Source organism: Apaloderma vittatum, unplaced genomic scaffold (assembly GCF_000703405.1).
Source record: "Apaloderma vittatum isolate BGI_N311 unplaced genomic scaffold, ASM70340v1 scaffold35455, whole genome shotgun sequence".
NCBI classification, from domain to species: Eukaryota; Metazoa; Chordata; class Aves; order Trogoniformes; family Trogonidae; genus Apaloderma; species Apaloderma vittatum.
This window is the reverse complement of record NW_009719458.1, coordinates 19,645-33,167: the sequence shown is the minus strand read 5'-3', so window position 1 is coordinate 33,167 and position 13,523 is coordinate 19,645. Positions and strand designations below refer to the sequence as shown.

Here is a 13,523-nt window from a genome sequence, read left to right as displayed (position 1 = left end):
TTTGCACAAATAGAGAGTTGAGAACTACCAACTGCACTTCTGTCAACCAACCTTCAGTCTGGGAACACTGAACTGAACCAAGTAAGGACATGCAGGCATCCAAATATGAAAGATTATGCGTGTTTTGCATCACATTTACTGGATGCTGTTCCTAAAGAACAACAAGGAGGTAGCATGCTTATTCTCACTGATGCAATTTTGGAAGCCCTAGAAACCTCCTCCTCTCTTCTCTGGGTGTAGGCTAATATCTCTTCCCACTAATGTTAAATGTTTCCACCTGCTTCAACAGAGCTAGAACTCTCCTAAAAATAAAGGGCTGAGGTGACCACACCTCTTCAACAGATTAATTTAATTAAGCAGTCATTGACTTCTGTATGTTTGTCCTACCCTAACATATAGACTGTGCACTGTATGCACATGCATGTGTTTCTTATGAATTCCTCATGGTGAAACCCAGATTTAAATGCAGAAAGAGGTGTGCTGCACAGCCCACAGTATTTAAATAAATTTTAAAAAGGGATTAGCATAGGTTATTACCTCATTATTGCCCAAGTTAACTCTCAAAGTAGTTTAAAGTTTTTGAAAGTTTTCTATATAACTTCAAAGGTTGGTTTATTACAATATTCATATACTTTATTTACGTGGTTGCTTAATGGAGTGTTCAACTGAATGCATACAAAAAAAAAATCCCCCTAACACAGTTTGACACAGAGACAACACATTATTCCTTCATTAGTGTATGGTGCTACAGCACAGAGCATACCAAACTCAAAGCTATAGGTTAGTCTACTCCCCTTTAAGGACGCATTTGCAAAACATCCATTTACTCAAGAAACAAACAAAAAAAACCCCAACCAACAAACCAACAACGTAAGAGCTGTGCTACTTATTTTTAGCTCAGGAAAGAGCCTCCTTTTTACATTAAGATTTTGATTTGAAAAGTCTAGAAAAACCAAAGCTACTTAAAATTAAGTTTGTGCATATTCTTAAGATTGCTCCTTAACAGAAGTTTCTGCATCAAGTGTGCACTGCAGTTTTGTTCTATTGCCATGGCCTGACTTTCAAAAAACAACCCAAGCCCCACGCAGTTATAGGGCATAGGAGCTGCTGGCATTCAGCTTCTTGAAAGTCAGGACACAGCTTAAGTGATTGTGCAGAACAGGACATTTCCCTTGCAGTATAAAGCCAAGTGTTCATTTATGCCCAATAATAAGACACAGAAGTTTCATCAAATCAATCAAAATAAACTTCTACAAGTCATAAAGGATTTCAAGGATAACACCAATAGACCAGGCCTGAGTTTCACAGCTGAAAGGGCAATACTGCCCATTTTCATTGGTCAGTTCTGGTAGCCCTTTCCAGGAAGACCTGATAAAAGAAAAAACAAATTAGGATTGTCATTACATTATGCATTGAAATTAGAATAAGATCTCATTTTAAAACATTTCAGAAGATTATTTCATAGGGAACTGAAACCCATGACTAAATGTCTGCTGTCCTACAGGCACAGCGTGCTCTTTAATGACTGAGATCCAAGTTGTTTGGGTTTTTTTCCTGCAGTTGGGAATTGTTTTCAGACTCTCTGCTACTAATAATATCTGGACTTACACTACTGGAATGTTGCTCCTGTTTGTCATTCAGGTGGTTTTGCAGTTAGAATATGAATGACCCTTGAGATAACAATGGTATTCAAACTACATTGGAAACTGAATTACAGTGCTAAGAAGCGATAATGGCTGAAGATAGCATGACTATATAAATCTTTTTTCCTCCATAGGAATAAAAAAACTCGCCACAAGCTAACATACTTACAGGAATACTCTTAAGTCTGTTGCTACATTAAGAATTCTGTACACAAACAAGGTGTCAAAACAGAGTAAAAGTACACTACTTAAATAGTAACACAGAAAAAATCAAGAGGAAGTCACCAAACTGCATGTTTTTTGGTAACATTACTGAACAACACACCAGGACAAGACAGTACATAAGGCAGAAAGTTAACAGATCCTTTTCCACATGTGGTCAGACAAACTCTTCTGTCATGACCAGTCCCTATCGTAGCACAAATTATACAGAAGAGATATCACAAAGGCAAGATCTTAATTTTGTTTGTTTGTTTTCATTTGTCTCAAATCCTTGAAGAATTAAAAATGTAACAGACAGAAAAGGGAAAAATAGCATGGGTTTGGCAGTTAGGTTTTTAAGAGCAAGAACTCAAAATGTAAAGGAACTTTTTTTTTGCCATAAGCAAATTCCTCTGCCTTCTTAGAATATGCTATTAAGATTCTGAAACACTTGTACTAATTTCCCCATTTATAACACAAGAAATCCTAAAAATATTTTGCATCATCTTATCTGCCACAGTTGTTGTCACTACCAGCCTTCAACTGTTTTGTTTTACAGGCTGTTTTGAAATGCTTTGGTTTTTTTTAAAACGACTCAGATTAGTAATAATAATTCTGCCATCTATAAAAAACACTAGATCTCAGCTGTACCTGAAACATGACTTGAGATCTGCAATACCACATATAGTGGTGAACTTCTTACACTGAAAACAGCTGCTGTACATATTCTAGATCTGAACTTTCACATGTAATTCGATAGTTGATATCACTACCTTGAATGAGTATTTTGAATCTGTGTTAGTTGGCGTCTTACCTTTCAAGGTGAACATAGTGGCGAGAAAGAACATTCTTAATCATAACTACTGTTTTTGCATATATCTCCGGACCAATCAGCTTTGAGAAGTACAATTTGGCACGAAGAAAATATCCAATTGGCCAAAGCCATTCCTATGCAAAGAATGAAGAGAAAGTATTATTATTATTAGAGCTGTCAGTATGAAAAAGCAGCAGCACTTTTTGTAAAATTGAAGAAACTGGCTCTTACAGGTCCTTGGTGATAATTAAAGCCTTTGGCTACATTATAGTTGTCATTGTCAAGAGCATTATCGTATACTCCACAGTACACCATATCACTGCAAGAAAGAAAAAATAAATCACACAAACAAAGCCATAACAAAAATCATGCATAGAACTGGAAAGCAGAAATGAACCAAAAATTTGTCATGGCATTTACATTCAATGATGATTAAAGTAGGGAGGTCTCCACCAGGTTCTGCATTTTACATGACAATGGAATTCCAAATACAGTTTAGACTAGTAAGAAAATAGTTAAAGTCTTGGAATTATTATTTGATTTCATAATTTTGCCCTTACGCTTTTACTCAAGCTGTAGCACTGTGGACTGTATCATATATATAACGCCAAGGTTGCAGCTTCGATCCCCATTTGGTCCCCATGTGTTGCCTGATCTAGTTGAGAGGCGTCCCTGCCCATGACAGGGAGGTTGGACTAGATGATCTCTAAGGTCCCTTCCAGCCTAGGCCATTCTATGATTCTATGATATATGAGTATGCATCACGATACAAATTCAATATTTGATGATATCAAAGCTGACTCACTTCTTGTGTGGCATCCAAGACCACCCTGTGATTGTCTACATAGAATCAATGGCATGGACTTTTAGAACAGCAAAATAATGGTTCCGTTACTACTTATTGCAGCCTTATTTTAGAGGAGTATACGAGGGTTTTACCAAAAGAAATAGTTCTCTCACATTTCAAGTAATTCCTACTGTCATATTTTGTAATTAACACTTACTCATATCTCTACTATACTTACTCCGGGTCTAAGGTTTTCATGCCTAATGGACCAAGCAGTTTTTCCTCTGCTATCTGCAGAGCTTTCCAAGCTCTCTCAGGTGTGAACAACTCGGGGGCCTAATAAAATAGTAAAGATTTAATGAGCAAACTCTGCACAAATGTAGAAAACCACAAAAAGCCTAAGTTTTGTATTACTGATTCAACTTATGGAACTGACAAGTCAGAGCAAGCAAGAAGACAGAAGCTATCCAGTGCTTTTTCAAATTTAGGTTTTATTTTACTTTAAAGACAATTGCTATGTATTATCATCTCTACAAACTCGTTAAAGACAAATAACTCCTGCTTTTTAGCCAATTTGATAGGAAAAGCACCCTCCCAGACCTATCCTTAAAAGACATCCGGAATACAACGAACACAGTATATTTTTTCCTAGCTACACACTGGGCAGCAGTTTCATTTCACTGTCAAGGATGTATTTTGGGAGACATTCCAAGGCAGAGCAGCATTAAAAGCACGGAAAAGAAAAGCTTTCAAAAAGTTATTCTAAGCAGCGTATGTTCCTGACATAATGACATGCAGATGAAACTTGTAATGTAAGCTTACTTCAATGATAAAGAAAATCTTAAGTGCAAATGTTTCTTCCCGCTCCCTCTCACTTACCACAACCATCGCTATTGTAAAATTTGGCCTGAGTTGGTAATCACACCATGGACTTGAAGCTCCATAGCTGTCCTTATAAATTCCACGTTTGTGAACGAGATTTGGATGTTTCTCATTAGGATCTGCTGGGTTCTCAGACACAAAAAACAGCCTTTCAAAGTTCCCTTGAATTTTTCTGTTCCACTCATCATACGTGATAGTCTCCTCCTTTCCTGCAAGAGGAAACATACAAGTTTTACCTTCTGAAAGCAGCCACAGAGGCATGCTTTTGTCTATTCTTACTGGTTTGCTTAAGATCTCCTAACACAATGAAGGCCATAGTAGCATTGCAAAAAGTTATTATCTAGAAGTCGAATTATACTGCAGATCAACACATACACAACATTTTCTAACTTGCAGTTAACTAGGAGCAAACCGTATTCCATTGTTTCAGTTATTTTCATACTCTAGTAACGCAATTGAGATGTGACTGTTTTTACCGTGTCTTTTTACAGTGACTCCACGGAATGGAAACATATTTTTCCCAGATAAATCCCTCAACCAGCGAACAGTTGACTTGCACAGCCCGACAATTTCCACAGCAGAGCCATCTCTAAAATAACAATGATAACAAAAAAGTCCAAGAATTATTTAAAGGCTATTAAAGTTCAATAAGTAACTGAAAAAAATCCACCTTTTCCCTACTCTTCTACTATTCCCGTTTCTCCTATATGAGCATCCTAAAGTTCTACAGTATCGCAGTGTTTTCGAACATGTCCATCACTACTGTCATGATTTTCTAAGTTCAGTTATACCTTTCTCGCTCATGTTCTCGTGAAAATGAAGAGTCCTTAGACATTTCAGTCTCCCTTTGCAAGGCAGCTAATACACCCCTTTGAGTTTTAGCTGCCTTACTCCACCACCCTTTATGTCCTCTTGAGACCAACCCCTCATACAACACTCAAGATACAAGCACATCTTGCAGGCGCAAGGTTTCACAAAGAGGCAGAATGATGCCCTATGTCTTGTTCTAAAAATCTTTACCAGTGACACATTATTATTTTTATTATTTTTTTTGGCTGCTGCTATATACCGAGATACGACTTCAGAAAGTTACTGATGACTCAAATTTCCTTCCTGACTGCATTGTGTAGGCATGGTTTTGACTACTTTTCCCCTAGATGCATATCTTAACTTTATCTGTGCTGAAGCCTATCTGCCACTTTTAGGCACAGTCGGTTTTACAGGGTACTTTTGAGTTTCACGAAGGGCCAAGAATAAGAGAACATGAGCATAATCAGACTCTTGTCTGATTTACTTATTTAGAGCAATAGGATTCCACCTTATGAAAAAAGCAATGGAAGGAGTGGAAAACAGGTGAGCTTTTCTATCAGCTAACAGTCAGAAAACAAGCTTGATTGTAAATGGGCTAACAGATACTTTTTTTAATATACAATAAACTAATTTAAATCGATATTATCATACCCAGTTAACCTGCACAGATTTAAGATCATTTTATACCAGCGATTAAGAACATGAAAAAAAAATCAGTCCTAAAGCAACTTGGTCCTCTGTCAAGAATCTCTGTATTGAAGTTTTACCACCTTCCACACACAGTGGTAACTTAAATATTTCTGCCATGACAGATTACTCAAGTCATTTTTTATTAAAAAATAAACACTAAATGCACTTATTGAACTTGCTTCTTTTTTCAGGTGATATTCAGCTAATCACCATATACATAAATTTCATATCATATTGAGTTTTACTGCCTGCTTGATATAAAATTTTTTGCCAGCATCACTGATTTGGCCTCTTTAGGGCAGGTACCTCAGCATCTCTTGGTTCCCAATTAAAATGCGTGACTTGTCAAACAAGATACCAATTTTCCCACAGTTCTCATCCATGGAAGGCAATTGATTTGAAACTGATGCTGTACTAAATGCAAGCAAGGATGCTTGCAGCTGTTTACTAGCACTTACTAATGAGCACATTTTTCAAATGTTCAATCCCAACTTAGAACAGTTGAAGTATTCAAACAACACATTAATTATCAATAAGTATCTCCTATACCGTGTCTACATAACAAAGTATTGCTATAACGTGTCTGCATAACAAAGTATTGCTAGTACTACAAGTATTCAGTTTTTCAGAGTTTTCAGAGTAGTTCTGCAGAAGAATTTCAGTTTTAAAAAAAATTCTCTCCTAAAGCCTGGATTTCTTACCTTGGAGTAGCTGGAATTCCTTTGTTGCGAGCTTTTTCACTCTCTCCCATTTTATCCATCCAAGTGCCACAATTGAAGCGGTTCCCTCCAAAGACAAAGCCAGTTTCACGGTCAACACCTGCAGTTATATTAAAACCTGTGCCAAGCAAGAATATCACATGTAAAGTGTATATTTTAAACAACTCCCCAATTACTCCCCTCAGCCCAAACCTCCTAAATAAACAAAAAGCCCTCCAGAACAAGAGGGGGGTTCCTGAAGCCAACTATACTAAGTGAACTTTTATTTAAAAATAACTTGTATCACAACATACAAAAGTTGCTGATAATAATTAGGCTCTTTCTAAACATTAAATACACTTAAAGTAACATAGTTTACGTTACAATAAGTAATTTTAAGAAAATATACTCAACAGCTAAAGGAAAATAAATAAAAATATAAAATCTTCACTTCTGAATTACATAGTGAGTGTTCTGCATACATTACCTTCATCTCTCATGTTCTGATCTATCTGAGGACCAGCATTCCTTTCTCGAAAACTTATGCCTTCCATGTGTCGCTGCATTGCTTCCTGTATTACTTCATAAAGTGGTTGATCCTAGATTGATTGCATGTTTAGAAGATATGTCAAAGGCAAGATGAAAAATGAGTGGAAAAGCTCTAATGTGCAAATAGTAGCCATTTTTAGCCTCTAGTTTATAATACTTCAGAAGAAAAACATCTAAAATTTTCAGTGGTATCTTTGTTGGTGGCATTAGAGCGTATATAAAATTTATAATGTAAACATTTTTTCAAGACAAAAGCAAAGAAAGAGTTTAGAAGTTGATGGATTTTTTTTCTCCATCCCCAATCCCCTGCACCTGTCAAAACATATGATGTAGATGTAGCAAGAGAAGTGCCTAAAATACGGAATTGTGCTGTAATCAAATCTCACAATGAAAAACAGAGAGCAACAGGTTCTTGTAGCTGAAAAAAAATTATATTTCATTAAAAATTGATAGTTGTGTTAATTACTTAAATAGGGGGTGATCTTTACCATAGTGCCTGCAGGCTGAGGAGAAGAGTCATCTGTCGGGTACATCCTAGAAACAGGACACCTGAGAATGTCTAATCCATTTGGAACAATTTTGCAGTAGTCCTGGATACACTGAAGCCACCACCATACAGCATCACGACAGTTATATCTGGCATGTGTCCCCTGCCCAAGCAGGTTGGGAATAAGACCATGTCTTAAAGTCCCACCAAATGCTAAAATGATGTTTCTAGAACAAAAGAAAAATATAGTCTTGACTAAGTTACTTCCAAGGCCATTACTGGACCAAGCATTAAGTACAAAGTATACAAGTTTACCTTAATAGTAAGGTAAATCAAGGAGACAAACAGAATCTTAAAGACAGATGCCAAAAGTTTGCTGCCGAAAGCTACAAATTACTTCACTTAGCACGAACTTCTTTTACGATGAAAATTTATCTATTCCCTACAAATTCACCAACATGAATACATTTAAATAAGTTTGTACAAATCATAAAATGTCTGCTAATATGGAAAAGCTAGTTTGCTTTTTCATAGGTAGTGATATAGAGCTTAGGCACTATATCCCCCTGAGGTCACAGGGAAGGTTTTTATTGACATTGGTTATGATTACCCTGGTATCCGTTCTGATGGGTGGGGTGGAATGGGGACGGAGGGCAGGAGTAGATGGGAATTTCCTAGTAAAATACAGAGAGGTGACAGCAACTGAGGTTATGAAAAGTTTCATTTGAGAACCGTTGCGCAAACCTTGCAGAAAACATGGATACCAACTAGCTTTAAGAGGAAATACAAACATACCAGTAGACTGCAGATCTTACTGTGTGAGAAAGGTAACAGTTTGCCAAAATGTACAACAGCATAAATACACACTAATTTAAAACAACTAATTTTTATTTTTGTGTCATGTGGCAAGCTCCACCCAACTTAAAAGATTATTGACAGTATCAAATCAATAGCTCTGGCTTATATTGGCTCATTTGTTAGGTTAAATATTTACAAACAGGTATCAGATTGTAACAACCCCAAATTAGCTGATTTCTAACATTAATAGACAAATACTAGGAGTTACAAAAAAAAAATTATGACAGACACGCAATCACACCTTTGTTTAAAACAGTCATCTCTTGTTATTTCAGATTTTTAAAGAAGTAATTTTGAAATTATTGCTCAGCAACAATGGTGCAAGTACACGTGAAACAATCACTTTCTTTAAGCATAAGTAGTAGAGTGTTACAGGGGTTAAAACTACCTTATCTGTACAGAACATCAGCTTCATATCAGTGCTAAGAATGCTAAAGAAAATTTAAGTACTGTTTTTAATTTCACTTTGAGAGAACTCCCAAATCCACATAGGGCCATTAAGGTTTTATATTGCACACCAACTGTTTCTAACAGCTTGTGCATCACCTCAGGTTTTGAGAGCCTGCTTTTTACCTCGCTATCCACAACACCAGTATGAACTAAGAATAAGTCAGTCCTTACCTTGCGTCTAGATAGCGTCCTGTAACTAACAATAGACCTCTTAGTGCAATAAACGTGTCCCTTCCCCAAGAGCGAAAAATTCCAGAAGAAAAGTGAGGTAAACCTAAACAGAAATGTCATTGCTCATCCCATTTATTGATAAGACATTTCCAAACACACATGTACATATAAAATAATCAGAAGTAAAAATATATTCACATTCATACTTTTCCCTAGAGTAGGAGACTTAAACAATATTCTAGACCCAGTTCTTGATAACATGCAGTAAAACCTCATTTTAGAATAATATCTTGTAGAATTTCAAGATCATGCAACAGAATTTCTCATATCAGTACGTGACATTTAAATTTGTATTCATTTTGCAATTTGACCAAGGGCCATCCTTTAATTAAAAGAAGCAGAAAGAAAAGTAGCAAACAAAGCCAAAACTATGACAAGATGTACAACACTTTGCTGGTAAGAGTTCATGCATGAGAGTCGTGGCAGCTCAATAGCATAAAGGGGATAAGACTGGAGAGCTACAAATTTCTTCAGCCCCAAATTGCTTTCAGCCACCATCAAGGGAATCCTGCTGCTTTTTTTCCAGCAGCTTCTAGAACTGCATCTTACTGCATGTGTTGTAACAGGTAACTTTACAAATGATTCTGACTGATAAAGAAGAGTAAGTTAAAGACAAGGATGGACCTTACTGTTGTAATTTATTAACTTTCTCAATCTATCAAAGAAAAAATTCCCTATGGTAAAGTTTCAAAGCAGCAGTCTGTTGCGCATGCTTGACAGAACAACATTTTAAACTTCTGTCACTTTTGAAGAAGTATTTGCTAACACACAAACACGGCCTCCACACCTCCACAATTTTACAGTATATGGCAAAAGCACTTGAGAGTGAAAATCCACGTATGAGTTAAAAGTTCCAGACACAGTTACCAGTGGATACGTGAAGGGAATATTTTAGATCAAACCCTTCAGTATAATTAGTCTTTATGACCAACTTAAGGGAGCATTGTGCTTCTGTGCTTCTAGGTAACACTAATGCAGACAAATGGAATGTTATTTAAACTCAGAAATTTAGAGCAATAAAATTCCATGAAAGACAGATAGCAAAATAAGAAGAAAATAAAGACCCCAGTGAGACAGAAGCAATAGAATCTGTGGATGTTAAAAGTTTCTATGGTTTCAGAAAAGGAATGGGCCAACCCAGAACAAATCTAAATTCATCCTAAGCCACTAAACATAAAAGATAATACTTCTGACATAGGAAAGTGTCCAATTCCAAGACTGCCAGATGCTGGCTGAACATTTAGGGGTATAAACACTATTTGCTGACTGCTTTTATGCTCTTTCCTTTCAGAGATGGCTTCAAAATCAGGCATTCTTCTGGTCTGCTAATGGTTCTTTCTTTTCTCCAAGAACTTGTAAACAAGTTAATGCTTGTACTTCATTACAATTCAGTTCTTAAGTTCATGTTTAAAAAGCCAACTAAAACCTAAGTGTATTTATCCCAGGCGAGCCCTCTGGAAGGAAACAGGACATGCTTGTGGATCTCCACACATGATAAAAGTGGATATAGCTAAAAACGTCTCTAAATAAAGTTTTTATAAGCTCCCCCCCTTCACTACTCAAGAGCAGTAGCAAAATGGTTGTTCCCAAGAAATCCTGTTAGGCACAACTCCCGTATTTTTAACATGGACAAAACTTGAACTTAAGCACAAATTAAAATACAGTGGAAAAGTTAGGAAAACCACTTCCTACCGTTTATACATGGTTGCTGACATATGGAACCCAAGCACAATGAAGACAATTTTATTATAGTTACTAAAACCAGTTTAGATATTTTGGAAGCCTTTTTTTTTTTTTTTTTTAAAGTGTTGTCCTCACTTACCAGCAGCCATGGAAACACAACACTGCTCTTTCTCATTTGTAATCTCATTCAGCCTATAGGGAACATCATGTAAGGAAGGAGACAGATCTGGCAGACTGGAATATCTTCCTATCCCACACAACTGGACTGAACCCAAGGAAAGGTGTTTAACAAATGTTGATCCATTCTGCACAAAGCTGCAATTTAACATAATTAAAATCACTTTACATTCAGCAATAGCAGTTTTTAAAATGCTTTCTTTTTCTTTTACAGAAGACTATTACAAGTATTACACATAATAAATACAATAAACCAACGAGTTAATATTGGTATTTTGCTTTAAGTAATGTTCTACAGAAGATTTAATTTGTAAACTACCTTTTTCCCCAAAATGAGTGCCTAATGATCACCTTAAATTTTAATTTATTAAATATCAATGGAACTTTTATGCTAAATTCTTCTCAGAAAATGGGCAAAAAATAAAATTGGCTTGGTTTACTTGATTCCTACATACAGACCTAAGACCTTAAATATATGATAAAATATTTTACTATGAACAAAGGTTTGTTAAAACTAATCAGTATTTTAAAGATTGCAACAATTTTACATATACTCATGTATATAAAAGATAGTAAATCAATATCAGTTAACACATTGTCTAAAACAACAAAACCTGCACTCCTAATTCATCTCCAAGCATTTTCTCACAAAATATTACCTTCCACTTGATTTCACAGCCATACCAAATTCTATTCCCACTTTAACATCTGTATTTTTACAAAACAATATTGATTTGTTCAGAATGTTCATAGCTAGAACAAAGTTAAATCAATTGACCTTCTCTTTCCAAGAAACAAACAAGCAGACACTGAAAATTAAACAGTTGCTTCAAGAACTAAGCAAAGTGCTCAGACAGTGAAGCCTATTTAGCTGTACTAGAGAAGAAATGTTGTAAAAAGCACAAGCATCAATTACGAGCCGGTATTTCCTTTTTTCCTTGAACTTTAAGCAATCATTGCAGTTGTACTACAATTATAGAAAAAGTTTCCAAAGTCTGGCAAAGTAATGCTTGCTTAAGGTTTCCTCTTCCTACTGCATGATACCAACAATAATCATAAATTCAAACCCTGGATAGACATCTGAGCTCTCAGTCTTCTAAACCACCATCGTTAGAAGATGGATTTGAAATTCACTGCCAATGTTAACCTTTTACATTGGACGAGTATTCAAATTACATTCTTCAGCAGATAAAGCCTAAAAAGGTGCAAGTATATACAGATACCTCTATAGCTCTGCTATGCCAAGCATACCTAGACATCTGACGCCAGGCCACGTCCAGAAGCGTTGTGTATGCACCCACTAATATGGCATCAAAGTAACATGGGATGAGGTAACGTGGAATTCTCTTTAGGTAGACAAACATGGCCTTGAACCACTTACCAACCTATTAAAACACAAAATAATTAGAACTTGATAACACTAGAGTTCAAAACCCAGCGCTTTCAGGATCCATCTCAAGTATTTGTCACAATTTTTGTACATTTATTACATCCAAGTTATGCCTGACCACCACAAAAATGAAGTTTTCTTCAATTATTAACAAACACCACTAGCACACAACTATTCATGTCTAAGTAGTTGTCCACGTGAGACATTTGTGGCAGAATTGCTGTAGACTGAGTTCAGAAATAAAACAATAATTGAAAAGGAAACAAACAAGCAATTTAAAACTCTGAAGTCACAAAAAAAGTATTTTTACTTACTTCTGCACAGGCTCCTGCACGTGAAATCAGACGATTACTGACATAATCAATCATCCAGTCTCCAGATCTCAAATTATCACAAAATGGATGGCCCAAATCATTTTTTGGTCTAATGTCTGCCATCACTGACATCAACCCTGAAGATACAAACCCAACTCCGTATTAAAAGACACATCATTATCACAAACAGCAATTACAATTCAAAGGAAATGGTACGCAGCAACAGACGCTTTACCTGGCTTTAGCTATATTACATTTTTTGCTCTCTTGAGTTAGGACACAACTCAGTTGTAGCTTCCTCAGTGTACACTCTTTACAGTTATAAAAATCCCTGTGGAATAACTGCATGATGGAATTCATACATTTGATAAGTGATCGACACTCCTCAGTAATCTAGCAATGCCTAGGGCTTAATTAATGTGAGTTTTCACTGGAGGTATATGTATTTCTTTTTAAAAATAGAAGTAAGGGCATTGGTGTTGAAACACATATTAAAACTTAATTTTGCAGCCCAGAGTATCAAGAGAGAGGGGTTTTGGTTTAGTATGTGATTTCCTGGGCACAACACTGATTAGTAGCATCATCAACAATGTTTCATCCAAACAATGGCACTAGCCATAAACCAGCATTAACAACACCATCTAGATTGAGCAGTTGTATTTTACTTCTTGACAGAAAAGGGAATGCTGAGACTATTACCTTGGAGGCCTGCATACTTCAGTGGTGACCAGTTTGGTATATTGTAACAACCCCCACCATCTTCTTGTTCTTCTGCCTCACACCTGTACAGTACTTGATTTAGGTCAGTCAAAGTTAGCTGAGATGCAATACTGAAAAAACAGTAGAGAAAAAAATTCCA

The 13,523-nt window shown here is 36.2% G+C and overlaps 1 protein-coding gene across 1 annotated transcript in view; it reads right to left on the bottom strand.

The window, feature by feature from the left end:
* Window positions 1–1,074: 1,074 nt before the first annotated feature.
* Window positions 1,075–13,523, bottom strand: part of AGL (amylo-alpha-1, 6-glucosidase, 4-alpha-glucanotransferase) — a 31,908-nt gene continuing 19,459 nt past the window's right edge. Inside the window, exons 20-33 of the mRNA XM_009870642.1 lie at window positions 13,364–13,494; window positions 12,665–12,801; window positions 12,212–12,345; window positions 10,923–11,098; window positions 9,041–9,143; window positions 7,563–7,788; window positions 7,013–7,124; window positions 6,529–6,664; window positions 4,804–4,916; window positions 4,325–4,536; window positions 3,684–3,781; window positions 2,890–2,977; window positions 2,659–2,792; window positions 1,075–1,368 (exon numbers count right to left, since the gene is read on the bottom strand). Coding sequence (XP_009868944.1) covers window positions 1,251–1,368; window positions 2,659–2,792; window positions 2,890–2,977; window positions 3,684–3,781; window positions 4,325–4,536; window positions 4,804–4,916; window positions 6,529–6,664; window positions 7,013–7,124; window positions 7,563–7,788; window positions 9,041–9,143; window positions 10,923–11,098; window positions 12,212–12,345; window positions 12,665–12,801; window positions 13,364–13,494 — 1,918 coding nt within the window. The 3' untranslated portion in view covers window positions 1,075–1,250. The remainder of the gene's footprint in view (window positions 1,369–2,658; window positions 2,793–2,889; window positions 2,978–3,683; window positions 3,782–4,324; window positions 4,537–4,803; window positions 4,917–6,528; window positions 6,665–7,012; window positions 7,125–7,562; window positions 7,789–9,040; window positions 9,144–10,922; window positions 11,099–12,211; window positions 12,346–12,664; window positions 12,802–13,363; window positions 13,495–13,523) is intronic.